Below are 25,761 nucleotides of genomic sequence, written 5' to 3'. Positions count from 1 at the left end.
GCTACAAGTGCGCCGGGAGGCGGAGCGGGGGCGGGGGCGACTTGGGCTCCACGCCGAGCTCCTGTGCAAGGTTGCGCGCAATGCCGCGCGACGTGGCCATGATGGTCAGCATGGGGTTCACGCCGGACGCCTCGGGGAGCGCCGAGCCGTCGGCGACCCACAGGTTCGTCGCGCCGCGCACGCGGCCGAGCGGGTCCAGCGCGCTCGTCTTGGGGTCTGCGCCCATGCGGCACGAGCTCATCTGGTGCGCGGAGCCGACCATCGCCTGGAGCGGCGCAAAGCCAAACTTGCGGATCTCGCTCTGCCACTGCATAAAGTCGGGGTGCGTAATATCGCCCTGGGGCGGCATCTTGTCAAAGGGATACGAGCCGCGGATCAGGTTCGAGGTCGTGGGTGGCGCCGGCGCCGGCTCGGGCGTTACAAACGAGCGCAGCTTGTTCTGCGACGTGGCGATCTCGCGCGCACCCGCATTCATGTGGATCTCGGTCGCACGCAGGACACCCTCGAGCATCGACTTTTGGTCAAAGGAGCTGATCTCGTAGTGCACCTCGGGGTTGCCTTCGTTGTCGATCGTGACCTTGCCACCGTCGCGGTCGCGGACCAGGACCAGGAGCGTAAACGAGTGGCGGTAGCGCATCGCACGGCGCTTGTGCTCGAGCGCCGTCTTGAACGGCGCGAGCGCATTGTACAGCGAGGGAAGCGACGCCACGACCTCGACCTTGGCGCCCCAGCCCTGCGCGTTGACGAGCTCGGCAGCGTTCGAGACGGTGGTCAGCATACCGCCCTCCCACGGCTCGACCGGGAAGTCGTAGTAGCCGTGCACGAACGCGACGGGGTGCAGGTGCAGGTGCTGGCCGATCTGCTTGTTGGCACGCAGCTCGGGCGTGCGCAGGAGGAGCGCAGGGGTCTGGATGCTACCCGAACTCACCACGACCGCCTTCTTCGCACTGATAACCACGCGCTGGCCGTTGACCTTGGCGTAGGCGCCGGTCGCGCGGCCGTTGTCCATCAAAATACGCTCGACATTGCAGTGCGTGTAAAACTCGGCGCCATTCTGCGCGGCGTCCTTGAGCCAGGTCTGCACGCCGCCCATCTTGTGGCCGCACGTACAGCCCAGGTAGCACTTGCCGCAGTAGTGCGTGTGGCCGCCCGTGTTCTGCGGCACGGCATTCACCGGCTGGCCGCCGCGCGCCGCGCCGAGCGCCAGGAGCGAGTTGGCACGGTTGTGCTGGATATGGTCGGCGCTTGCGCCCATGCGGTCAATGCACGCCTCGAGGTCGTCGGTGAAGTGGTTCGTCGCAAAGTACGGCACGCCAAACTTGGTCGCCCACGCGTTGCGGAGGAAGTAGCGGGGCTTGAGCGTCGCCGACCAGTTGATCGTCGTACCGCCACCAAAGCCGGCACCAGCCAAGATGTAGAGCGAGCCGTCGGCGGTCGGCACAAGGCCGAGGCGGTCGTGCATCTGCTCCATACCGAAACGCTCCGACGGCTGCATCTCGTTCAGGGGAACGTACATGCCTTTGTCGATCACCATCACGCGCAAGCCGCGCTGCGCGAGGTAGCTCGCGACCACACCACCACCGGCACCCGAGCCGATGATCAGCACGTCGGTCTCGTGCTCAAGCGGGGTGTCGGTCGGCGTCGCGGGCAGCTTCTCGTTGAGGAAGCGGTAGGGGTAGTGCTCCTCGACGACCTCCTCTTGCTGGGAACTCGGGGGGGTCTTCCAGTCCGTCGTTTCCAGCGTGGGGTATCCCATAGCCTCTTCGGCGGCCTCGCAGCCGCGGTAAAAGGCAATGTTAATGAGGCCGTTGAGGCCGACACCTCCCTGGCGCAGCAACTTGAGGCGCGACGTCTGCCAGGACATCAGCACCTTTTCGCGCTCCTCGCGCGGAATCTCCCACACGGGGCCGAGACGGCCAAAGAGGGGGAGACAGCCGGCACGCGTGCTCAGCACGTAGAGCAGCGCACTGATGCGGAACTGCATCTGCTGCGTGAGCGCGATCTTGACGTGCATCGCGACCCAGTTCACCATATCGGGGTAGTCGGAAAACTTGGTCGTGGCATAGAGCTCGGCACGCCGGCGCTGCAGGTCGTCGAGCGAGTCCGGGAGCTCGGCACAGAACTTGGCATTCTCCTCCGGCGTCAGCGGTGCGATGATCGTGTCGCCGATCGTACGCAGTGCCTGCTTCTGGCCGTCGTTCCAAAGCTCGCTCGCGTAGTCGCGGGAGGTGTCTACAACCAGCTGCTTCGGGTCCATCGTGGTCGCAGAGTGGGGCACCGGCCTTGGGGAAGCCTGGCCTTACGCACGTGATAGCGAATGCACGAGCCGGCTTTCAGCCGTTTTGGTACGGCAGGCCGTGCACGGTTGTGGAGGAGGCAACGCCGCCCGAGCGGAGCGGGGCGCACGCGACCTGGCGGCGCGCCGGGAGGGCTGCGCATGACATACGCAGGGTGATGCGGCGCCAGGGGGCACTCTTGGGTTCCTATGCGCTCCTATGTAACGCATGATGCGGTGGTTCTGCGTTGGGATCGACCTGTGACACTGTCGGGTGCGTCGCTTGGCAAGAGCCAGTGGGGAGCTACGGCGTTCCCGTAATAGGGTACTGTTCATATGTCATTGCATGGGTTTGCCGGCCTGTTTGCTACGTATGCGAGAGAGGTGGGCCGTCGGCCCACCAGGGTATCTACAACGAGTCGCCCCGACACTAGCGTCGGCCCAGGAGGGGTGCGGGGCCGGCACCACCGGCGTCTATATTTTTTTTAGCAGGTCTTTTTTTGCGCCAATCCGTAATTAGGAAATCTTGGGGTTGCGCGGTGCCCACGGCCAGCCGAGCGACCCTGGATGTGGAGGCGGCAGGAGCGTCGGCGCCGGCGCTGGCTGCTGGTAGAGGAGGACCGGGCGCCGGAAACCTGGGTGAGCCAAGGCACGTACCGTAACCAGTCCCGACCGCGACGGGTCCCAAGGGTATCAGTCCAAAGACCCCCAGGACATATTCCATGTCATCGGGGTACAGTCGCAGGGCCGCATACGCCTGGCGAAGGTCGCGTGACACGGAGCGTGCCTGGTCGTATGAGCGCCATGGCTGCACTTCGAGGGCGAGGATGCCGCCAGGGCGCAGGCACGCGCATAGGCGGTGCAAGAAGCGGACCAGTCCCCCGTCGCCTTGGTTCAGGTGGATCCACTTGGTGAGGGAGAAGCTGCGTCAGCTGGGGAACATACCATAGAATCAGGTCGTAGCCGAGCGCATCCTCATGTGCGAGCGGCGCACAGTCGTGTGTGACCCAGTCTGCCTCGTAGAGCGCGATGCATTTCGGAAATCCGCGCGCAGGCCCAGGAGGAAGGGCGAGGGGGCCCAGGTGCGTCGCGAAGCACGCCGGAAAGTAGTCGGCGGCGCCCTCTTGGCTTCCAGGCACGTCGGGCTGCATCTGCGACCATGCCGCACGCACCGCCGCCTTTGCATCGCTGACCAGCACCGGGTCAATATCGACGCCCACCGCGCGCTCCAGCGGCGGGTCGGCGTGCTGGCACAGCTCAATGAGCGGTTTGGCGGCATTGCACCCTACGTCGAGAACACGCTCGGGCGCGCGCACATCTCCCCTCTGCGAATTATACCACTTTAGCAGCGCCGCAACCCGCTCATCCATACGATCTACGGACGCGGCCTGCGCCGCGCGCGCGCTGCGCATACCATAGTACCGCCGAAAGTTGCCATGCACCGGTGGTGCGTGCATGCGAACCCGATAATCACGTGATGATCGGGGTGGCAACGGCGGCGAATTTTTTCGCGCGGTCGATCACCGACGTTGGCCAGGCGGGGTACGACGAGTGCTATGGCCCCCATTGCCGCGATGCGTGTCTGCATACGTGCGCCGTCGGCGGTGCGGAGTGCACACGCGCGCCTCGCATCGCCGATGCACGGCGTAGTCGCAGCGACACGCGCTCATTCCACGACGCGCACGAACGACGCGCCGGCCACCGAGGGCCGGCAGCAGTTCAGTCCGTTCTCGTCGCAGCTGCCGCATACGCACCTGCCCACGCCCCTGCCGATGGATGTGCGCGATCGGCAGTCGACGCTGCGGCGGCGCATGCAAAAAGACGGCTCGTTCAACAGCGAAGAGGCCGCCGTTGCGGCCATGTCGAACCTTGATGAGTCGTTCTACCCCACGACGCGCGCCATCGAGAGCCTCGCGCTGCTGCAGGCGTGTCTCTCGACAGGACTCTTGTCGCGCGCACACAAGCTCATGGGCGACCTGCGCGTCGACGCGCACCGTCGCCTCCAGGAGATGCACAACGCCCGCGCTGCGACCGACGTCGAGAGCGAATTCGCGTATGCATCGCCGCTCCCGCTGTGGGCCTACAACTCGGTGCTGCACGCGTACCTGACCAAGGCTATGCAGACCGAGGACGAAAACGAGACGGCGGTGTGGACGTCGCGTGCCTGGGAGCTCTGGCACGGCATGATGGACCGTGCCGAACCGCAGCTCGATCCGCGGCCGGACGCCGCGACGATCGCGACGATGGCGCTCGGCGTCGTGCGTCTTGAGCAGCTTAACCGATACCCGTCCGGCGACCCTGGCGTCGCCGTGCTGCTCAAGGCGGCGCGGTCGCTGTCGCTGTCCCTTGATGCGATCTTTTCTTCGTCGGTGCTGCAGGCCGGCACGTCGGCAGACGGCGAGGCACACGAAGAAGATCCGGCGCCGGATGCCAACGACGCGTCTCTTTTTGTGCAGCCGAGCGTCGATGCCGAGACGCTCCTGACGCACTTCCGCAAGGCCGCGTCGGACATCGGCGACAAAAACGCCCTGCACGAGCTCGAGCAGGTCGCGCATATCCTCCTCCGGGCTGAGAGCCGCGAGGAGGCGGCGGCGCACAAGTCGCAGACCGATCCGCTGGAAGGCGTTGCGCAGATCCGGCCGGTCGTGAAAAAAGGCGACGACGGCGAGTACAAGCCGTTTAATCTCCAGACCCTGCAGGAGAGTCTCGCGATTATGAGCGATGCGCGCATGCGCGTGCCGGACCTGTACGAGCGCCAGCGGTGGCTCGAGCACTCGGCGCTCGACGCGGCCCGCAAGCGTCTGCAGCACGACTCGGCGAAACTCGAGGAGCTCGGCCTGAATTCGGGCGCGCTGCAGTCCAAGACGCTCCAGGCGTGGATGTGGGAGTGGTACCAAAAGCTCGAGGTCGCCCTGACCAAGGACCTGCAAGCGCTGCACAAGCAGACCGAGGCGGGCGACACGTCGTCGATGGAGGCGCAGCTCTACCCTTTCCTGAGCCTGCTCCCCCCGTCGAAGCTCGCGATGATTGTCGTGCTGGAGCTGATGCGCATGCAAGGCATTGGCGGCGTCGCGGACGGCATCAAGACCACGCGTGCGCTCCTCCAGGTCGGCAAGGCGATCGAAGCCGAGTACCATGCGACGGTCATCAACAAGCACCCTGAAATCTTCATCCAGGCCCGCACTGCGCAGAGCCTGCTGAAAGACCGCAACCTGATCAACCTCGCAATGCGCCGCGACCTCAAGGCGTGGCAGGAGCGCTGCGACGAGGACTCGCTCGAGGCCAACGTGCCCAAGTGGACGCAGATCGTGCGTGCGCGCGTCGGCTCGTACATGGTGCGCCATCTGATGGAGGTCGCGACCGTGCACCGCCAGGCGCGCGACCGTGACGGCGAGCTGTGGGAGGAGGAGCAGCCGGCGTTCTACTCGACGTACCAGTACATTGCGGGCAAGAAGCTGGGCGTGATTCGCCTGAACGAGGTCGTGAGTCGCCGCCTCGACAAGGAGTCGGTGAAAGAGACGCTGCATCCTCGGCACCTGCCGATGCTCGTGCCCCCCAAGCCATGGCTTACCCACGACTCGGGCGGCTACTTTTCGGTAAAGACGAGTGCGATGCGGTACAAGGACAGCATCGAGCAGAGCTCGTACCTGCGTGCCGCGTCGGAAAACAACGGCCTCGAGGTCGTGCTTGCGGGTCTCGACGTGCTGGGCAACACCGCGTGGAACATTAACCGCGAGGTCTTTGACGTGGTCGTCGAGGTGTGGAACGCCGGCGAGCCGCTCGCGGATCTGCCGCCCGCCGAGACGAACGACCCCGAGCCCGAGCGCCCCCCGCCGGACGATATCAAGGCCAAGGGTATTTATCTGCAGCGCCTGCGCCAGTGGAACGCGAACCGCGCGTCGAACCACTCGCAGCGCTGCGACATCAACTACAAGCTCGAGATCGCGCGCAGCTTCCTTGGTGAGCGCTTCTACTTCCCCCACAATATGGACTTCCGTGGCCGTGCCTACCCCATTCCGCCGCATCTGAACCACATCGGCAACGACCTGTGCCGTGGCCTGCTCAAGTTTGCGGATGCCAAGCCGCTCGGCGCGGTCGGTCTGCGCTGGCTGCGCATCCACCTGGCCAACGTCTTTGGCTACGACAAGGCGTCGTTTGCGGAGCGCGAGCAGTTTGCGATCGAGCACGAGCGCGAGCTGCGCGACTCGGCGACCAACGCACTCAACGGCGAGCGCTGGTGGCTCCAGGCGGACGACCCGTGGCAGTGCCTTGCGACGTGCATTGAGCTGACCAAGGCACTCGACCACCCCGAAGGGCCGGAGCAGTTCCCGTCGCAGCTCCCGGTGCACCAGGACGGCACCTGCAATGGTCTGCAGCACTATGCGGCGCTCGGCGGCGACCTGCACGGCGCCAAGCAGGTGAACTTGTCGGAAGGTGAGCGCCCGTCGGACGTGTACAGCGGTGTGGCGGACATGGTCATTGCGCAGCTCAACGACCGCGCGGCCGAAGGCGACGAGCACGCCCAGCTGCTTATCGGCAAGGTCACGCGCAAGGTCGTGAAGCAGACGGTGATGACCACGGTGTACGGCGTGACGTTTGTCGGCGCCAAGAACCAAGTCATGCGCCAGCTGGTGGACCGTGGCGATATCCCCGCCGAGATGCTCTGGAGCACTGCGTCGTACCTGGCCAAGTGCATCATGGGCTGTATCGGCGACCTGTTCTCAGGAGCGAACCTCATCCAGGAGTGGCTCTCGGTGACTGCGCGCCTGATTGCCAAGAGCATCCCCCCCGAGCGCCTCGAGTCGTCTACGCAGACCTACCAGCCGCGGACGACGTCCAAGGCGGCGAGCACCGTGCCGGTGTCGCGCATCGGCAAGGAGCAGATGACCTCGGTCATTTGGACCACTGCGCTCGGCCTGCCGATCGTGCAGCCGTACCGCAAGGTCAAAAAGCACCAGATCGCGACCGCGATGCAGTCCGTCTTTATCCGCGATCCCAACCAAAACTTTGAGGTGAACCCCAGCAAGCAGTCGAGCGCGTTCCCGCCCAACTTTATCCACTCGCTCGACGCGACGCACATGATCCTCACCGCGCTCGAGTGCCAGTCTGCGGGCCTTGTCTTTGCGAGTGTGCACGACTCGTACTGGACGCACGCCTGCGACATCGAGACGATGAGCGACGTGATCCGCGACACGTTTGTGCGCTTGCACTCGCAGGACATTCTCGTGCGCCTGCGCAACGAGTTCCTCGAGCGGTACAAAGGCTACCGCATCCCGGCCTCGTCGCTCACCAAGGCCTCGATGCTGCGCTCCGAGCGCGAGCTCCACGAAGCGCAAGAGGCCGAGGAGGAGGCCGAAGACGCCGACGACGAGCCCAAACCGCGTCGCCGGCGTGCGAATGGGTCGGTGGAGAACAAGTTTTACGATCTCGCCGAGGTTCTTCCCGCCATTCCCGAAAAGGGCAACTTTGATGTGAACGAAATCAAGCGCTCCCTGTACTTCTTCAGCTAGTCATAGAAAGATATCCACCTCCACTATGTCGCATCCCCCCGAGTCGTCGCCGCAGGCCGCAGCGCCGCTTGCGCTCCCGTCCAAGGAGGACGCGGCTGCGACCAAGGTCGAGGTCGACGCGCCCAACACCGTCAAGCTCGACCACCTTGGCCCGATCGTTGTACGTCGCCCAGCTGACCCAGGTGAACTCGGACGGCGTACGCACTTCCCACTCACCCAGACGCTTGCGCGCGTGCCAAACTGGCACGAGATGACCAAGGACGAGCAGGAGCGCACCACACGCATCCTCGCCAAGCGCAACCAGGCGCGCCTCGAAAAGCTCCGCGGCGACGTCGCCCCGCCGTCCTCGTAGACCATCACTCCACATAGGAAATATGTACAAACACGCTCCGCCCACCATGCACGCCGTGCGGCCGGAGCTTCCGCGTATGGACGAGCATGCGTGGCAGCGTCCCTCGTTTGTAGAAACACCGGCAATGCGGTAGGTGGAGTGCGGCTGACCCAGCATGCAATGGTTTTACGATATGGTCGAGCGGCACGAGCACGAGACGCCGCGGCCCGGCGAGCGGGTGCTCGACCGCCTCGTGCAGCAGCACTCGTCGCACTCGCCGACGCTCCTCTACCCTCCCGCGTCCTCGCCGCCGATTCCCCAGCGCGCATCGAGTCTCAGCTCGAGCAAAAGCATGCTCGAGGACGCGGCGTGGCCCGCGGATACGAGTGCGTCGCGCTCCGAAATCTCAGAGACGGCCGAGATGCCCGACATTACCGAAGTCGAGCACGAGCCGCGGACACTGCGGTTCGACCCGAGTCACCGTCTTGTGAGCTTCCCGAGCTCGGCTGCGCCACCACGCACGGGCTTTACCCGAAAACGCCAGCGCAGAGAGTAGTTAAACTGCGACAATCACAAATAGTACTACTGCGTTCTATGCAAAGTTACTTCTGGGCAGCCTTGAGACGCTTCTCGGCCTCCTCAAAGTTGATCACGTTCCAGATCTGCTTGAAGTAGTCGGCCTTGACGTTCTTGTACTGGAGGTAGTAGGCGTGCTCCCAGGCGTCGATGCCGATCAGGGGGATGTGCGACAGGAGGGGGTCCTGGTTCGCAGTCGTCACGACGTCGAGCTTGCCGTTGACGGGGCTGTAGCCGAGCCAACCCCAGCCGGAGCCCTGGATGCCAGCGAGCTGAGCGTTGAACTTCTCCTTGAGCTTGTCAAGCGAGCCAAAGTCGCGCTCAACGGCCGAGCGGAGCTCACCGCTGCCGAGCTCGCCACCGCCCTCCTTGGTGGGGGCAAGGTTGTTCCAGAACAGCGTGTGGTTGATGTCACCACCGCCGTTGAAGTTGATGGCCTTCAGGGCAGAGATCTCACCCTTGGTGTTGCCTTGGGCCATAGCATCAGCCAGCGAGTCCTCAGCAGTGTTGAGGTTGTTCACGTAGGTCTGGTGGTGCTTGCTGTGGTGCACCTCCATGATCTCACCCGAGATGAAGGGCTCAAGGGCCTGCGTTAGTCGAGATACGTACACCGTAGCCGTAGGGCAGCTCAGGGAGGGTGTGCTTAGCACGCACGCCCATACGGGGGGCGGCGCTCAGCGTAGTAGCAGCACGGCGAGTGGCAAAGGAAAACATGGTCGGGAACAAGAAGCGTCAGTGCACAGACGGGCCAAGGGCGCTCGGTCCGTTCACCACTGACGTCATTTTACTTAGTCATCCTTTGATCGGCGACCCAGGGTCCTTTTCTCCGATGAGCGCGTTGACGCAGCTGGTGCAGCCAAGCCCGGCGAAGGAGCAGGTGCGCCATGGCGTAGAGGGGGCATGCAGGTCCCTCGCGTCGGTGAACGCAGCGGAGCGCGACGCGGCAGGTGCAGCGCTACTGCAATTTGCGCACAGCCCGGATCTCGTAGACGAATCCGCCTTTCTTCTTGGCTGCACGGACGATGCATCCGTGCACTTTCACGTCCTCGGCGCACTGCTCAGCCAGCTGGGGCGGCTCGACGTGAGCGACGAGAAGCGCGAGGTGCGCTCGCTCGTGTCTCTCAGCGACTGGCTGCTCCAGGCAGCGACCGTGCGCAGAGACGCGCCGGCGTACGTCGCCTCGCGCCAGATGCGCGCGATCGTCTTGCTGGCGAAGCGCGCGGGGGGGCACATTGCGGCACTGGATCCGGCGCCGATCGTGGCCCTGGTTCAGCACGCCACCTCGCTCATCCAGTCCGAGCACAAGGCAGTCGGACTGCAGCTCGCTCTGGCCATCGCGCAGGAGATGGACGTGTCGGCGCTCCCTGGCGTCGATGCCGACGGCGTCCAAGTGGGACTGAGCACGGACGAGCACGTTTGGGCACACGCAGTCGTCCAGGTGCACGGCATGCCGGTGTTGCTTCCGGCGACACTCCAGACGCTCTATGCCAGCCAAGACGACATTGCGTTGCTGCTCCCGGCCGCGCTCGCGACAAGCGCGCTCCTTGAGTGGGACTGGAACGCGATTCCCCTGCTGCCGGCGGCCGCACAGCAATATGCGCCTGCACAGCTCCTCGAAGCCGTGCAGCGCCCAGGGTGCGAGTCGGAGGGCGTGCCGAGCGGCGTGGCCGACATCCTCTTGTCGCCCGACCTCCCTGGCCTGCTAGGCTCGGCTGCACGCGCAGCGGGGAGCGCTGCTGATGCGATGCCCGATAAGGCGCTTGCTGCACGCAACGCCGCGCATGCACTCCGTGGCGCGTTGCAGCATGTCGCTGCCTATGCCCCGGCAGAGAACGAGGGCAAATGGAGCGCACAGCGCCTCGCGTTCGCCAAGGCCCTCGGAACCTATGTCGACGAGACGGCTACGCGCGTCGCGCAGTCGTCCGTGCTTACGACCGAGCTCGACGTGCTCCGCATTCTCGCACAGATCTACCAAGGTCTCGTGTCGGGCCACAGCGGCCGTGTGATCCTTGCCGCCGGTGCGAGCGAGGTCGAGGGCCTGCTGCATGCGCTTGCCCACCTCACACAGGCGAGCTTCCATGCGGCACTCTACCTTGCGCCGTCATGCGCCGACGAAGAGAGCCTCGCCGAGGCGGATGCGGCCGTGACAGAAGTGCTTGCCTTGTGGCGCGCACTGCTCTGTGCGCTCGAGTCGCCCGACGCGCCGCCGGTGCTCGAGGCGGTCCACTCGCATGTGCGCGACCACGTCGTCTTGGCCTACCAGGCCGGCCGCCTGCACGCCGCCCAGGCCGCAGCGGCTAACGACAGCGAGATGCGCGAGGAGCAGGCGAGCGACGCCGAGGCGTACGACGAGCAGCTCACGCTGTACGCGGCGCTTGGGCGTACGTGCCTCGGCGACGCGGTGGGCGCTCTCGCCGCAGCACAAGTGGCCCTCCAAGCGTCGCTCTCCGCCGGCCCGTCGGACGCGACGTGGGAGCAGCTGCACTGGCTTGCGATGCTCACGGGCCACCTCGTCGCGGATGCACCCGCCGCCGAGACCGTGAGCCTGCCCGACGCCGCGGTGCACTCGGACACTGCGACGCAGGACGCACTCCTGGCACTGCTGCACGCCATGAGCCTCGTCCTGCTGCCGGCCCTGCTGCCCCACGGCCCGAACGATGCGCACGCCGCTAGTCCGCAGGTCGTTGCATCGCTCCTCGTAATGACGGCGCGCTGGGTGCCGACGTACCTGCTGCGTACGGACAGTGCGCGCGTCGGCGCACCGCTGACGGGCGCGAGCGGCGAGCATGTCCTTGATACGCTCCTGGGCGAGGTGCGTACCGCGCTCGACGTGTGGCGCTCGGACGCGGACGTGCTCATTGCTGCCGCTGCGCTTCTCGAATCGTTTGCACACACGCCCGGCGCCATGTCGGTGCTCCTTGCGCGCGACGCGATGCAGGGCCTTGTGCGCGACGCGCTCACCTCGCTCGAGAGCCTGCCGGACGCCGCGCACGCCCCACTCTTGCGCGCGTTTGTGCGGTGCCTCGACACCGCGCGCGATGGGCCGGTGTCGGCGAGCGACGCGCGCGCAGTGTACTACCCCCTTGTCCTCGAGGCCGTCCAAGCACGGATGGCCTCGGCGGTGCGCGCAAGCACTGCGCCGCAGCTTGCCGCGTCGGTGCACTCAGCGCTGCGTCTGGTGGAAGTGCTCGCCGGCTGCGCCGATCCGCACACGTCGCGCGCCGTGCACGAGCAGCTCATTGCGCAGCTCCCTGCAGTCGTCGAGATCGCTCAGGCGCTGACGGCACACCCCGACGTGCTGTGTGCGGCGTTGCAGGCCGTCCGTGCGGTGCTCTGTGCGCTGGAAGAGCTCGAGGTGGATCACGGCCCAGTGGCGCACAGCGTGCATGCGCTCCTCGCGACTGTGCGCCCTACACTCGGCGACGCGGACGCAGAAGAGGTGTGGGTGCTGTACCTCGGCACGATCTGCGCGCTGGCGCAGGTCTGTGCGCCGACCGACCTTGCGCCGCTGTGCGATGCGGGCGGCGTGCGCACGAGCGATCCTGCGGCCGTATCGGCCGCGTCGTTCGCCGCAGCCATGTCGTTCCTCTCGCTCGAAACGCTCGCCATTGTCCCGGTGCGCGAGGCGCTTGCGGAGTGCACCGTGGCACTCTTGCTCAAGACGAGTGCCGTGCTGCTCGGCAGCGCGGACGGCACGCCGAGCGATACGCCGTCGCCACTCGTCCTGCTCGCCTCGGGGATGCGCACCGCGCCGCTGGCCGTGCCGAGCGCCAATCCCCTGGAAGTCGTTCTGCGTACCGCTGCGCTGCTTGCGGGCACGGCGGACACCACCATCGATGTGCAGGTCACTGCGCTTGCGCCCGCCGTCGGCCTCTTGTGTGCCCGCCTGCCTGCTGTGCCGCCGAACACGATCAGTGCGCCGCAGGTGCAGCAGAGCGTCGACCGACTGGCATGGGACTTGGTGCGCGCGCTCTTTTTGCGCCCCCTACACCTCCCCCTCCTCTCGTCGCTGGTGCTGATGCTGCGCTCGATTACCCTTGCGCGCGTCCACGCCGAGTGGCTCGGCGGCCAGTCGTCGTACGTGCACGCGCTCGAGGTCGGCTGCGCCTCGGTGCCGCTCTCGGACGCGCACCGCGCCGTGCTGGGCGAGGGCGTGCAGGGCCTCGTGCAGCAGATCCTCACCTCGCAGCCCCCGTCCCCCCAGAACGTGGCGCCGGCGCTGGCCGCACGCATGCACGCAAAGGAGGAGCAGAAAGCGTGTCTTGCCCTGTGCCGCGCGGTGCGGCCGCAACTCTTGCAAGCACGCGGCGTGCTCTGTGTACAATAGCTATGTAGTGGCCTCCGTGCCCTCGTCTTCGGACTCGTCAAAGACGTCGGCGACGGTCGTGTCGCCGACGTCCATCGACACGTCGGCGAGCGATGCGTCCATCGAGGTGTCTGCAAACGACGCGTCCATCGCGTCGGTGCCCTCTGTCGAGTCTGCCCCCTCGCTGCCTTGCCGCTTGCGTTGGAGCAGCTTTTTGATGTACCCGTGCGCAAAAATCTTCATCTTTCGCCGCTTTTCCTCGCTGAGCTCCTTGAGCTCGTCGCGTGGCGGCCACGACTTGGGGTTGCGCTTCTCCTTGCTGACGAGAATGCGCGTCAACTGGGTGAGTGGAGCGACGTACCTCTTTCGCGTGCCGCTTAAACTTTTCGCGGTCAAGGTCCTGCTTGACCTTGGACAGCTGCTTGACGACCAAGGCACCGACCAGCTTCGCGAGCTGCTTCTCTAGCGCACCGAGGTCGGGCTCGGCCTTTTTCGGCTTCTTTTCCATGCGCTTCTCGCTCGGGTCTTTTTCCCGGCGCCGCTTGGCCGCCTGCTCCTTGGCAGCAGCGGCGGCCTCGGCGGCAGCGGCGGCGGCAGCCGCCTCCTCGGCCGCCTTGCGCTGCTGCGCCTCGTTCTCTTCGTTCGCGCGGCGGATGATATCGTCAATCGAGATCGAGGGGACAGGCGCCGGTGCCGGCGCCGCTTCCACCTTGGGCGGGGGCTTGGGCGTCGCGGCAGAAGACGGCGTCTCGTCGCCGTCGCGGTACGATAACAATGCACGCAGGTTCGACGACACCGTGTCCGGTGCGTGGGCTGCGCGGTGCGCCGCCTCAGCCTCGGCACGCCGCCGCGCGGCCCACGATGCGGAGCCTTCTGCGCCGTTTGCCGCGTCCTCCGCGTCCTGGGCGCGGCGTGCGATGCGGAATGTCGTTTCGAGGCGCTCCCACGCGTCGAGGAGCGACGTTGCGAGCGATTTGGTCGCTCCCTCGCCGTCGGCAATGCGGCGGACCTGCGCGTCGATGCCCGAGTCGACGACCTTGTCGCGGGCAAGGAGCGGCCACTTGGCGAGGCACTGCAGGCTAAGGCTAACGACCCCCTCGTCATCCGACCACTCTTCGAGGACACCGGCAAGAACGACAAAACCGTGCAGCTTGACACACGCCTTGTGCACGCTCACCTCGTCGGTCATGGCCACACGCTGAAGCAGCTTCTCCAGAATGTGCTTCGACGAGGTCGCCTGGCGCATCGCCGTGATGACCCGCGCGCTCTCCTCCTCGTGCATCGGTGAGAGGGTCGCGTGGAAGTCTTCGTCCAGGATCTTGCTGCGCTTGCCCCTCGGGAGCGTCGCGCGCAGCGCCTTGACCTCTTCGGCGATACCGAGCGCGTCAATGTACAGGTCGCTCATGGTGACGACATCCGTCTGTGTGCGCCCGCCCAGCGTGCCGACACAGTTGGCTTCGCCACAGTAGCATGGCTGCGCATCGTTTCTGCGTAAGCAAGACAACCTACCCGTAGCGGTCGACGTTGTAATTAAAGGTGAGTTCTTCGCCGGCCAGGATATCGCGCTTGGCAAAGATGCCCATACGCACATGGCGCCCGACGTGCCACTTGCTCACATAGCAGTTCGGGTTGCAGCTGTGGTTGATGAAGCGCGAGCGTGCGCCGCGCTTCGTCGCATCAATGTACTCGTCGCGCTGGAGCATCATAAAGTAAAAGTGCTCGATGCGCTCGTCTTTGTACTGCTGCATGCGCCGCATAAAGGTATCGTGGTTGATCACCTCGCCCATGTACTCGTACACAAACGCGTCCCTGTGTGAGATCCGCGACGTACGAGGTGATGTCGGCCGCAGCCCGCAGGCCGTAGCCCTTGTTTGGCGTCAGGACAATGTCCACTGGGGAATATTCGCGCTTTTGGAAGCTGCGTCAGCCGGAGCACGTACCGCTGGTTCTTGCAGTGCTTGCCACACTCGCACACGTCGGCCATACACTCGACCTGCGTCAGGCGGTTGATACACCCGCTCTCCTCCGTGCATGCATAGGCAGCGCCGCGCTTGAGTGTGCACTCGCACGACGGGTCATCCTGGCCGCGCGTACGCCCCATGCGGCTCGTCTGGTAAATACATGAACCCAGCTCCTCGAATGTCGCGAGCGCCGCATCGTTCACGACCGGCAGGTCGCTCACCAGCTGCGGCATCGCACCTCGAGACGCGCCGTCGTCCATGGAAGCAAGGCTATTGCTGACTAATCTACAGCTCCTCGACCTCGACGCGCTGCCCACAGCTGCGGCACAACTGCAGGCTGCCGGGGAGCGACTCCCAGTCGTGGATATGCTCCGCATCGCGCCGTTCCTGCCAGATATTGTCACGGATCGTGCGGCGGCGCAGGCGCGCAAGGCCCTGCTCAAATTTTCGCACGCGCTTCTGCGACTTGTCCGCCTGCCGCCGCGCGTACTCGCGGTCGAGCGCCTCGGCACTGCCCCACTTTACGTCGGAGAAGGCATAGGCCTCGACTTGCTTGCGTAGGAAGAGCATCATGTTGCTGTAGGTCGATTTATGAGGATTTTTTTTTAGGAGGTGGGGGAGCAGCTCGCCGTCCGCGAGCTCGGCGTCGGTCAGCAGGTAGTCCTCTTTTGCCTCTGTCTTGGTCAGGAGAGAGTACTGCTCGGGGTGTGTGCGCTCGCACGAGCGGCACACGCGCACGTTAAAGACACGCAGAAAGGGCTCGTACATCACGTCCGGCGACTGGCACACCTCGCACACGGGGCGCGTCGTAGGGTCGAGACTGATACCAGGCTCCATCTGGTCGCGCAGCCGCTGCTTCTCACGCTCCTGCTCCTTGCGCAGGTTTTCGAGCGCGACCACGGGGTCTTCCGCCTCATCTTCCACCAGGAAACCACCCTTGGAGTTGCGTAGGCGCGTCAAGTCAAACTCGATATAGTCGCCAAGGGCCTTGTCGCGGGGCAGCGCCTGGGCCTGGGGTATCGGCGCCTCTTTGGTCGCGGCGCGTGCATCGCGGATCGAGGCAGGGGCCGTCGTGCTCGCCTGGTGCGACGCCATGCGGCGGAGGCTCTGCCGCGCTACATTAGACAGAGTACGTACCTTTCGCGCGGTTCGCCTCGACAATCTCGGCCTCTTCGGCGGTGCGCTTCGCGCGCGGCGCGCCTGTGGCGTCCTCCGAGTCCGCCATGGCGGCGTAGGCACACCTCCACATTTCCTCGATGGAGCGCTCCGTGCGTTGCTACGCGGTGCTCCTCGCGCGGAGTGCACGGCGGCGCACGCACGAAACGCCGTGCCCGGCGACCGACGACTGGAGCTGGTGGTCGGCGTGGAGCAACGCGGAGCGCGCGCATTTCTTTCACGCACTCGCACGCCATTCGCGATGGCGCCCGGATGCGATCGCGGCGGATATCGGCAGGCCGGTCGAGGAGGTCGCGCGTGCGATCCGCCGCTTTGATCGGCAAGTGCGGCGTGTCGAGGGGCTTGAGAAGCGAGTCGGGCGGCGGCGGACGTACAAGGCCCGCCTGACGCAGGCGCCTGCAGCGCGCGAGATGTCCACTTTATGGCTCGCACAGGAAGAGCAGTGCGCTGCGGCGCTCGTGCGGGGCGCGGACCGCATTGCCAGTGCACAGGCTGGGCCAGCACATGCATCGGCAGCCGCCGACTTTTTGCGATGCGAAAAGGCCGAAGGGATATGGACGGCTCTTTCACGGATGCTCGTCCTGCCGAGCCGCCCGTCGTGGCCTCCGACGCTTGAGCCTACCGAAGCATACCGCGCATACGCACATGTGCAGCGCGTGCCTATCCTCAAAACGCCCGAGCATGTGGCTGGGCTCGTGAATGATCTTTTAGAGGCACGCCTCCTTACCTTTTCGCAGCCGACCTCGTCCATAACCCCTGAGGTCCTGCTCAAGAATGGAAAGGTGCAGTGGCTCGAGGCGGATCCGAGTGTGCCTGCATGGCTTGACGTGCCTGCGCTTGCATTGCGCATGGCAAGAACACGACGTACGTCGTACCTTGGCATGGACATGGCGCGCGCACTCGCACGGCACATCGAGGCTTTTCTGTACCATACCCTCTATGAGCTGACTATTGTTGGCGAGCGCACGCTGCGGCCAGGTGCGATTGATGAACAGCATGTGTGGGCGTGTGTCGCCCGGCTTGGATACCCCGTGTATGCGACGCATCACGACGATGAACGCCCGACACTCGATGCGGGCCTCTTGCACTCGATGGCCGTTGCGCGCGCGTGTGCAGACCCCCCTGTGGCATGGAGGGAAGATGCGCAGAAAATGGGCAGGAATATTGTCCATCCCGAGGTGCTGGACGACGATGAGTCGGACAAGGAAGACGAGGACGTGCACCACGAGCAACTGGACGCGAGTGTGGCAGAGCGCCGAGCGGATGACGCCGAGGCACACTATCGAGAGGCGCCGACCGCAGAGCAACTCTGTGAAGATGCCCATGAGAGACAAGCGCCCCGCGAGATAGGGCACACGCCCGAGGATCGCGACAATGTTGCGATGGAGGATGCAGACCAGGTCCCGGGCGAAACGCAGGCCGAAGCGCACCAAGGACCAGCATCCGTCGTGACCGATACCTCCGATCGGCTATCGCCCGTGCCGCTCGTTGCCCCCACGATACCCACTCTGACGGAGGGGTGGCGCATCGGCACACTTGCGCCCTTATGCCCCTATGAATACGTCCAAGAAAACACCGAGGACTCCGAGCCGCACGACGCGCTTGACTCGGACCTTGGCTCGGACGACGCGCTCTCTGATGTCGACGCTGACTCGGACGCCGACATTGATGAACTCGACCGGACCGCGGATGCACACTACGAGCGTCGTCTCCTGCGCGACTGGTTCTATAGCTAGTGGCCCTGGATCTTCCAAATGAGCACCGCGAAAATAACGGAAAGCACGAAAAAGAGGACAAAAAGAAGCTCGTCGGAGAGCGCTGCGTGAGCATAGGCACGTACTCAGCTTCGGCACCATACCCGACGGCAGCACGCGCACGCGCACCGTCGAGTCTGCGCTGCCACTCACGAGCGCACGCGAGTTGGGCGCAAATGCGACGCACGTCGGGGGAAAGTCGTGCACGTTCTCCTCCCGCAAAAGAGGCTGCGTGAGCCAGGAAACGTACCTGGAGCGTGCGTGCCTGGAGCACCGACAGGCTGAGATCCGATGTGCCGACGGCCAAGAGGCGCCCATTGTTGCTGCATTAGCCCAGCCACGTACCTCACAGCAAGGACCGTGCCAGGGCGGTTCGACACTTTGCGTGCGCCCAGCATCTTCCATGCATCTGCGTCCCATGCCGCGACGTAGCACGCACGCGTCTTGCTCCCCGGCGCCGGCGTCGTGTTCACCAGCGCAAAGAGGCGGTCGCGCGTACCGACGCTGAGCCCCGTGCTGCGCCCAAACTGGGCCATGCGGAAGGAGCCCCGCTGGGCAGACCCGATATTCGCGCTCTCGATCGTCTGCAAGACACGCGGCGTATAGGTGAGCACACCGCCCTCCTCGGTCGTCTTGGGCGCCGTCGAGAGGACGATGATCTGGGCGGCCGTCGTGATCGCGAGCTGCGTTCCGTCGTGCGAAAAGTCGGTGTCGTACACCTCCTTGCCGCCCGGCACGGCGCTCGTGGCGCTCGTCCACACCGGCTCGAGGCTAGGGTAGCGGTGCAGCTGCACCTTTCCGTCCGAGCTTGCGAGCGCCAGGAGCGAGCCGTCCGGCGAAAAGGTCGCCGTCTTTTGGTAGTGCTCCGGGTCGGTGATGCCGAGCGACGGCACCGCGGCACGCGGCGTAATCGTCACCGAGAGCTCCGCGCGCCCCGCGGCCGCATCCGCGCGCGCCGCCGGCGCCGTGGTCGTCGTGTAGCCAAACACACGGACGTGCGCATTTTCGCCTTGCGCGACACGCGCCGGCTCCTCGTTCACGCCGCACACGAGCGACCCGTCCTGTGGATGCACCGCGACGCACATCGGTGCGTCCTCGGACGCACTGAGCTTCAGGTCGCCCGCCGCACGCAGCGAAGCCCCGTCGCTGAGCTGCAGCTCGGCAGATTTCTGGTGAGCGCGTCAACGTACAATCCCGTTCGCGACGCCGCTGCGGCCCGCGCCGCCGCCGCCTACATAGAAGAGATGCGTATTGTCTACAAAGCCTAGGGCGTACACCGGCACGCCCGCGGCCAACACCGCATGCTGCCCGTCCATGGTCACCGTGCGTTGCACGTGGAAGTGGAGCGGTGGATTGGTCAGCAACACACCATGGCCAGCGTTGCGAGCCCGGCACCTGCTGCGCGCAGCACGGCGCCTGCGCCGGTCGATCCGACGCAGGCAACGCCGCTGCCCAAGACCGTCATAACGCGTGCACAGATTGCACAGCGTATCGCCCAAGGCGAGGTGCTCGTGCTGCACCGCCGCCTTGTGTACAAACTCGACAACTGGATCCACCAACATCCAGGCGGCGACCTCGCGATCCTGCACTTTGTGGGCCGCGACGCGAAGGACGAGATCGAGGTGTACCACTCACACGAGACGATCACTCAGCACATGCGCCGCTTTGCCATTGCACAGCTCGCCGAAGAGGACGCGACCGATGTGGCAAAGGGACGGGTGTACCGCCCGCTGATGCCGCCCATCCAGCTCGGCTACCGCAACGGGAAGCTCGACCACCCCGACGCACAGCTCGCTGCGTGGAGTGCATCGGACGCGTCCAAGGAGGGTGCGCCGCGCATCGCCTCGTTTCCGCTCCCGGTCGAGATGCTCGAGCCGCCGGCGAGCGAGCTTTCGTCCTTAAAAGAGGCGCGCATCTCGGCCGCCTTTGAAAAGATGCACGCGCAGATCAAGGATGCGGGTCTGTACAAGCTGCGTCCCCACCACTACCTACGCGAGGGCGTGCGCTACGCCGGCCTCGGCGCCCTTGCTTATGTCTGCTACCAGGCAGCGAAAGGCCAGGAGGGATGGCCGCAGTCGGCGCTGTACTGCATCTCGGCCGCCTTCCTCGGGCTGATGTGGCAGCAGCTCACGTTCCTTGCGCATGACTCGGGCCATACCGGCGTCACGCACGACTACAGCTTTGACCGCTGGCTCGGCGTGACGGTCGCGTCGTACCTCGGCGGCCTCTCGCTCGTGTGGTGGTGCGACAACCACGATGTGCACCACCTCGTGACGAACCATCCCGAGCACGACCCCGATATCCAGCACATGCCGATCTTTGCCATTTCGCCGCGCTTTGTGAACGAGCCCGAGAAAGGCGGCAAGCAGACGGTCGGCCTCTGGTCGTCATACTACCGCCGCGTGATGTACTTTGACGCGTTTGCCAAGGTCCTGCTGCGCATGCAGCACCGGCTGTACTTTATTATAATGTCGCTCGCGCGCTTCAACCTGTACGCGCTGTCCTACAGCTTTTTGCTCCTGCGCGCGCGCCGCGACAAGTGGTTCTGGTACGAGGCGACTGGGCTCGCCGTGTTCTGGTACTGGTTCGGCGGCCTGGTGATCGGCTCGCTGCCGTCGTGGCAGATGGGCGTCGCCTACCTGCTCATTTCGCACATCTTTGCCTCGCCGGTGCATGTGCAGATCGTTCTTTCGCACTTTGCGCAGGACACGCGCGACCTGGGGCCGCAGGAGTGCTTTGCCTCGCGCCAAATCCGCACGACAATGGACGTGCAGTGCCCGCCGTACCTCGACTTTGTCCACGGCGGTCTCCATATGCAGGTGACGCACCACCTCTTCCCCCGTATGCCCCGCCACAACCTGCGCGAGACGCGCGACCGCTTCGTCGAGCCGTTCTGTAAGGCACAGGGGCTGACGTACGAGGAGATGTCCTTTGCACCGGGCAACGGCAAGGTGCTCAGCCGCATGAAGGAGGTCGCGGACCAGGTGCAGTTTCTCTTATGTGTTGCCAACGCGCAGGCCCGCGGAGAGCTGCACGGATAGATTACACTACTCGTTACATACAACCGACGTCGCATGCAGCTCGGTTGCAATACCGCGCTGCAGCACTGCAGAAAGTCCGTGGAGGTGGGGGAGGAGCGTGCGTAGATACGGCTTGGTATCAGTGCTGGCGTACGCGCGCATCGACGAGAGCAGCGCCGAGACGCACTGGATCGCATAGCCCGCCGAGATCACTGGGCCCAGCGACGTGTTGAGGTTGTGCAGGACGCAGCGCAGCAGCGCCGCACGGCGCATCGCAAACGTCTTGGGCGGCAGGGGGGGTAATGGCGTCGAGAGCGACAAGGGCGTGCCCAGATGCGGCGTCGCACTGGGCGGGGGCGCGCCCAGATGCGGCGTCGCACTGGGCGGGGGCGCGCCCAGATGCGGCGTCGCACTGGGCGGGGGCGCGGCGCTCGGGTGCGACGGACTCGGCTGCGAATCCTCGACGCCCCGCCAAATGGCGCCAACGCCACGAAAGAGACCCAGCCCGCCGCTCTCGACAATCAGCGCAGTGAGCACCGGCTGCAGTGTTACTGCGGGCGCCGCAATGCTCTGGAACCAAATGCCGACGATTTCGTACGCTTCTTCCCGGAATGCGCGGGGATCGAGACGCGCCATACATACGGCAAATTGCAGCGCAATGTCACGCTTCAGCACGCCGTCGCTAATCCGACGCCACGACTCGGCGCCGAGCGTCAGATAGCTGTGCCACGACCGCAGCTCGTTCTGCACAAGGACCTGTGCACACGCCGCCCAGCACTCGACGAGCTTCGCACGGCGCTCGTCCGCCTCGGCGTGCGCGACCAGCGCCTCGACCTGGGCATGCGGCGTGCTCCCGCCAACCTCGCGCTCGCTCGGCGCATGCGCAAGCCGCGCAAAGAGAGCGGGCGAAATGCGCGCATGCAGTGCATCCGCCACAAGGCGGTCGCGACTTGCGTCCCATGCAGGCGGCGGCGGCGGTGCTTCTTCGCCGAGCAGCGCTGCCAGCGCGGGGTCGGTCAGGAAGGCGTCGTCGAACTCGTCGTCCTCTTTCGGGCGTACGTCGGCACGCTGCTGCACAAAGAGGCGGATGCCTTGCACGACCTCGGCCTCGATGGACGGATCGGCAATGGTCTGCAGCAGTTCGTCGGTCCACGCGGCGTGCAGCAGCTCGGGGGGTGGGTAGACCGGTGCCTGCTTGGCCAGCGACGCATGCTGCACGACATGCTGTACACCACGCACGACACCGAGAAGAATGCGTGCCGCCTCTTTTTGAGCATGTGCCTGCCGACGCTCGGCAAAGGGGGCATCGACGAGCGGCGCGGCGCGCACTTCTGCCGCTGCAGCACGGCATACGTCGACGAACCACGCAACCACCGGCGCGAGACCAAGGCCATGGTGCCGAAAGAGCGTGCCGCAGTACACCATCGCGCGGACGCACGTCACTTGGCTCACTTTGTCCGCGCCGGCAAACGCAAGGAAGCTGCGGATCTGCCGCAGACGCTGGACCGCCGAGCTCGGGACAAAGTAGAGGAAGAGCATCACGATCGAGTAGTGATTAAAGAGCATCGCACGCTCTGCCGACATCGGCACATTCGCCTCGGTGAACGGCATGACACGCACAGGCGTCATGCGTGAGAATAGGCGCGCGGCTCGGTGTGTCCCTTGGAGTGCGTCGCGCTCGGCGAGCGCCGCGCCGGCGCGTCCGAGAAGCTGCAAGAAGACGTGGTACGCATTGGCATCCGGGGGCCCATGCAACAGGCGCCCGATATCGTAGCGGCGCAGGAACGGCGCAAAGTCGTGGTCCGACTCGCTCGGCAGATCCGCAAGGCGGTGCTGATCAAACACGTCAAAGAGGCGGCCGAGTACGCTCTCTGCATCCACGAGCGAAAAGTCATACTGCTCGTGCAGCAAGAGGCAGCGGCATACGACGATGCGGATGTACGCGTCACGGCGGCGCAGCAGCGCGCGGGGCGCCGCACACTCGACGGGGGCACTAAAGCGCAGGCGGAGCGCTAGCGCACGCTGCACAAGCGTCCAGGTGGGGCTCATGACAGGCGTCGTCCGTGCCACGCCAGCCGCTGCGCCAAAGTGGGCGAGGCTATGCATCGCCAGCACCACGTACCACACGCGCTCGCTCCATACAATGTGCGACGCAGGCGCGCTTTCGTGCCAGTCGTCGAGCGCCGCCTCGAGCACGTCGTAAAAGGCAGGCGGTCGGTCAGGCGTGTCAAGCGTGTGCAAGAGGTGCATGAGCGAAATCCATAGCTCGGCCGCGTCGTCGTCCACCGTCTCGTCTCGCAGCTTGCTCATGCAGCGGTGCACACCGTCGGCAAGGAGATGGACGACAAGGGGCTGCGCGGCTTCGAGCACATCGACGTCAGACGCTGCGCAGGCATTGTGTGTACGCCATACGACTTCCACGCGGAACCAGAGGAGCGCAAGACGTAGTGCACGCGCATCGCTCGGCGCTCGCTCCAGCAGGGTATATACGAGTGCAAAGAGGCGCGCGGCCATCGACGCCAGGTCGGGACTCGGCGTGTCGGGCGCAAGGCCATCGAGGTCCACAAGGTCGATCGACGCGGCCTGCGCGCTCTGCCAACTGATCCACTCGCCCAAGAAAGCGAGGAGGTCACGGAGGGGACGTATACTGCCCTCTTCCATCGCCTCCCATGCTTGGTCAAGAAGCGCAGGCAGGACCTGCTCGAGCTCCGCCATGCCGAGCCATCCACGCAGCGTGTGCCCAAAGACGTGGCACACCGGCGCCTCGTCGTGGCGCACGTCGCGCTCACGCGCACGCAGCAACGCATGCAGCTTGCCTTTCGCCAGGTTGGTATGCGGTGCAAAGCGGACGCCTGGGGGCGGGGGATGCAGGCCAAAGTCGAGCGACACATTGGCGAGCTGGTCAAACGATAAGAGATCTTGCAGCTCTGTCTGCAGCTCGGGGGTATCGAGGATCGCGTGCTGCCACGCAGTCGGAAGGGCAGGGAGCGCAGGCGCGGGGGTAGCAGGGACCGCGCCTTTGCTTGGCGCCGCCGTCAGCTCATGGCGCGGCACACTCTTGGGACGGGTGCTCAGCGTGTCGAGCGGCACGCGCATGAGCATCTCGTCGTCGCCAGGCAGGTTCCGTGTCGCTCCTGGCGTGTACGGAAGGCGCGCAAACGCACGCAAGTCCCCACGCGTTGTCGGCACGCCGAGGAACCGGTCGGGCTGGCCGGGAAGCAAAAAGACAGAGGTACGCTCGTCGTCCGAGCTCGCTGCGCCGCTGTCGGGCAGAGCGCCGGGCGGTCCGGCACCCAGACGAGGGACACTCGACGGCCGCTGCGTACTCGACGGCCGAGGCGTGCTTGATGGCTGCTGCGTGTTCGGCGGACGCGGCGCCGAGCCATTCCGCGGCGCCCATTCCGGTGCGTGCCGTGCGCCGTGTGCGCCAGGCGTCCCTAGCGCGCCGGCTCTCGGCGTGCCGTGTGCGCTCCGTACTTTTTTTCCACTGGGATTGCCCCAGAGCCATTCGGTTGACGCTTTCTTGGCGCGGCCGCTGCCTTTTTTCTTGTTAGTGCGCTGCCCGAATCCGCGTGCGCCGCTTGTGCGTGCCAGCATACGGTCCACTGCATCTTCTTCGTGCGCCGGCGGCGACCGTGCGCGTGGCGACCGGCACCACCAGCGTACATCCGTATTTTCCAGGACTGGGCTCGGCGCACGCTCTTCTTCTGAGCCATCCGAACTGGACTCGACGTCGCTCAGTAGAGGTGCATGTGCGTCAATATGTGCGCCCCGCCTACGCCGCGACTCGCCAGGGCGCAGAGGCGAGTTGGACGGTGCCGGGCGCTCGTCTTCGGAGCTTTCGCTTTCGGACGGAGCGGCATGGCCATGGCGCATGGCGCGTAGATCGTCAATACACGCACGCGCCATGTGTGCCGGCATCATGCGCTTCAATACGCGGAAGCGGCGCTCGTAATCGGTGCTATCTTCCGATGCAGGCGACGGCGAGCGGGGCGGTACGCGTCGGGGCGGCGCTTCGGGCTCGGGCGACGACGTAGGTGTCGGGCGCCGCCGAGGCGATGGGCGTCGCACGCGTGGCGAGGCCGTGAGCGATGGCGACCGTTCGCGCTCGCCCTCCGACGCAACGTCCGGTGCACTGGACTGCGTCTCTGGGAGTTCGGCACGGAGCAGTGCATGCCGCTGCCATTCCCGCTGCGACACGACGGCATCTTGCCAGTCGTTTTGATAGAGCTCGCGGCGGTACTGGAGCGCTTCGACCGTGTACGGCCGGATCTGTGCGAGCTTTCGCCGGCGCAGGTTGCGGCGCGGAGGAGAACGCGTGTCTGGAAGCGTAGGACGGAGCGGGCCGCTTGACGCGTGGCGCGATGGTCCTGTAGACGGGGTATCGGTAGACTGCGCGGTATTCGATGCAGACGGTGGTGACGTGTGTTGCTCCAATGGGTAGTGCGTTGGGCCAGGAGAGAGGGCCGGCAAAGGGTCAAGGGCAGGCGGCGTCGCGGGCGGTGGACGAGGCGCTGGTGTGGCCGGTGCGTGCGCCACTTGCGACACCTGCGACGCCTGCGACGCGTCCTGAGGCACCTTTGACGTGTCCAGCGACCCTTGCGACGCGCCTGGCGCCTGTGGCACCGGCCGATGCCCAGCGCCCTCCAGCCCAACCCCTTCTCCTACCTCTCTTCTCCCCCGTTTCCGTGCGCGCGTTCCCCAGCGGTGCAGCCGCTTTCGGCTCGCCTGCACCTCGTCCTCACTCACGACGCCCACGGCCTCCTCGTCGTCCGACGTGGCGACTACGCGCGGAGCGCCCGCCGCGCGCCGCGCATTGTCCATCGCGTCGAGCCAAGAAACGTAACCTCCA

General features: G+C 65.5%; 13 protein-coding genes across 13 annotated transcripts; 6 read left to right on the top strand and 7 right to left on the bottom strand.

The window, feature by feature from the left end:
- Window position 1: 1 nt before the first annotated feature.
- On the bottom strand, window positions 2-2,257 carry MJAP1_001156 (uncharacterized protein; the record flags this gene model as incomplete). Its single annotated transcript, XM_060265122.1, has 1 exon — window positions 2-2,257. One exon carries the CDS (start codon window positions 2,255-2,257, stop codon window positions 2-4), a length of 2,256 nt encoding a protein of 751 aa, XP_060121105.1.
- Window positions 2,258-2,791: 534 nt separating this feature from the next.
- MJAP1_001155 (uncharacterized protein) lies at window positions 2,792-3,732 on the bottom strand (the record flags this gene model as incomplete). The annotated part of the gene is made up of 3 exons (XM_060265121.1): window positions 2,792-2,910; window positions 2,933-3,198; window positions 3,221-3,732. The coding sequence occupies 3 exons, from the start codon at window positions 3,730-3,732 to the stop codon at window positions 2,792-2,794; spliced, it is 897 nt and encodes a 298-aa protein (XP_060121104.1).
- A 117-nt stretch (window positions 3,733-3,849) lies between these two features.
- Window positions 3,850-7,785, top strand: RPO41 (DNA-directed RNA polymerase; the record flags this gene model as incomplete). Its single annotated transcript, XM_060265120.1, has 1 exon — window positions 3,850-7,785. The coding sequence occupies one exon, from the start codon at window positions 3,850-3,852 to the stop codon at window positions 7,783-7,785; it is 3,936 nt and encodes a 1,311-aa protein (XP_060121103.1).
- A 25-nt stretch (window positions 7,786-7,810) lies between these two features.
- Window positions 7,811-8,137, top strand: MJAP1_001153 (uncharacterized protein; the record flags this gene model as incomplete). The annotated part of the gene is made up of 3 exons (XM_060265119.1): window positions 7,811-7,945; window positions 7,968-7,982; window positions 8,006-8,137. The coding sequence occupies 3 exons, from the start codon at window positions 7,811-7,813 to the stop codon at window positions 8,135-8,137; spliced, it is 282 nt and encodes a 93-aa protein (XP_060121102.1).
- Window positions 8,138-8,183: 46 nt separating this feature from the next.
- On the top strand, window positions 8,184-8,672 carry MJAP1_001152 (uncharacterized protein; the record flags this gene model as incomplete). The annotated part of the gene is made up of 2 exons (XM_060265118.1): window positions 8,184-8,266; window positions 8,291-8,672. 2 exons carry the CDS (start codon window positions 8,184-8,186, stop codon window positions 8,670-8,672), a joined length of 465 nt encoding a protein of 154 aa, XP_060121101.1.
- Window positions 8,673-8,718: 46 nt separating this feature from the next.
- SOD2 (superoxide dismutase) lies at window positions 8,719-9,406 on the bottom strand (the record flags this gene model as incomplete). Its single annotated transcript, XM_060265117.1, has 2 exons — window positions 8,719-9,279; window positions 9,302-9,406. 2 exons carry the CDS (start codon window positions 9,404-9,406, stop codon window positions 8,719-8,721), a joined length of 666 nt encoding a protein of 221 aa, XP_060121100.1.
- Window positions 9,407-9,521: 115 nt separating this feature from the next.
- Window positions 9,522-13,019, top strand: MJAP1_001150 (uncharacterized protein; the record flags this gene model as incomplete). Its single annotated transcript, XM_060265116.1, has 1 exon — window positions 9,522-13,019. The coding sequence occupies one exon, from the start codon at window positions 9,522-9,524 to the stop codon at window positions 13,017-13,019; it is 3,498 nt and encodes a 1,165-aa protein (XP_060121099.1).
- On the bottom strand, window positions 13,020-15,192 carry SET2 ([histone H3]-lysine(4) N-trimethyltransferase; the record flags this gene model as incomplete). Its single annotated transcript, XM_060265115.1, has 5 exons — window positions 13,020-13,337; window positions 13,360-14,485; window positions 14,508-14,807; window positions 14,830-14,916; window positions 14,939-15,192. 5 exons carry the CDS (start codon window positions 15,190-15,192, stop codon window positions 13,020-13,022), a joined length of 2,085 nt encoding a protein of 694 aa, XP_060121098.1.
- A 52-nt stretch (window positions 15,193-15,244) lies between these two features.
- RAD14 (DNA repair protein rad14) lies at window positions 15,245-16,184 on the bottom strand (the record flags this gene model as incomplete). The annotated part of the gene is made up of 2 exons (XM_060265114.1): window positions 15,245-16,074; window positions 16,097-16,184. 2 exons carry the CDS (start codon window positions 16,182-16,184, stop codon window positions 15,245-15,247), a joined length of 918 nt encoding a protein of 305 aa, XP_060121097.1.
- Window positions 16,185-16,215: 31 nt separating this feature from the next.
- On the top strand, window positions 16,216-17,587 carry MJAP1_001147 (uncharacterized protein; the record flags this gene model as incomplete). The annotated part of the gene is made up of 2 exons (XM_060265113.1): window positions 16,216-17,535; window positions 17,561-17,587. The coding sequence occupies 2 exons, from the start codon at window positions 16,216-16,218 to the stop codon at window positions 17,585-17,587; spliced, it is 1,347 nt and encodes a 448-aa protein (XP_060121096.1).
- Window positions 17,588-17,867: 280 nt separating this feature from the next.
- MJAP1_001146 (uncharacterized protein) lies at window positions 17,868-19,205 on the bottom strand (the record flags this gene model as incomplete). Its single annotated transcript, XM_060265112.1, has 5 exons — window positions 17,868-17,953; window positions 17,976-18,117; window positions 18,140-18,212; window positions 18,235-19,058; window positions 19,080-19,205. The coding sequence occupies 5 exons, from the start codon at window positions 19,203-19,205 to the stop codon at window positions 17,868-17,870; spliced, it is 1,251 nt and encodes a 416-aa protein (XP_060121095.1).
- Window positions 19,206-19,259: 54 nt separating this feature from the next.
- Window positions 19,260-20,930, top strand: MJAP1_001145 (sphingolipid 8-(E)-desaturase; the record flags this gene model as incomplete). The annotated part of the gene is made up of 1 exon (XM_060265111.1): window positions 19,260-20,930. One exon carries the CDS (start codon window positions 19,260-19,262, stop codon window positions 20,928-20,930), a length of 1,671 nt encoding a protein of 556 aa, XP_060121094.1.
- A 6-nt stretch (window positions 20,931-20,936) lies between these two features.
- Window positions 20,937-25,733, bottom strand: MJAP1_001144 (uncharacterized protein; the record flags this gene model as incomplete). Its single annotated transcript, XM_060265110.1, has 2 exons — window positions 20,937-25,526; window positions 25,578-25,733. The coding sequence occupies 2 exons, from the start codon at window positions 25,731-25,733 to the stop codon at window positions 20,937-20,939; spliced, it is 4,746 nt and encodes a 1,581-aa protein (XP_060121093.1).
- Window positions 25,734-25,761: the final 28 nt, after the last annotated feature.

The sequence above is a fragment of the Malassezia japonica genome, chromosome 2, assembly GCF_029542785.1.
Source record: "Malassezia japonica chromosome 2, complete sequence".
Taxonomy (NCBI): Eukaryota; Fungi; Basidiomycota; class Malasseziomycetes; order Malasseziales; family Malasseziaceae; genus Malassezia; species Malassezia japonica.
The sequence above is the reverse complement of the archived record's forward strand: the minus strand, read 5'-3'. Positions and strand labels throughout refer to the sequence as shown.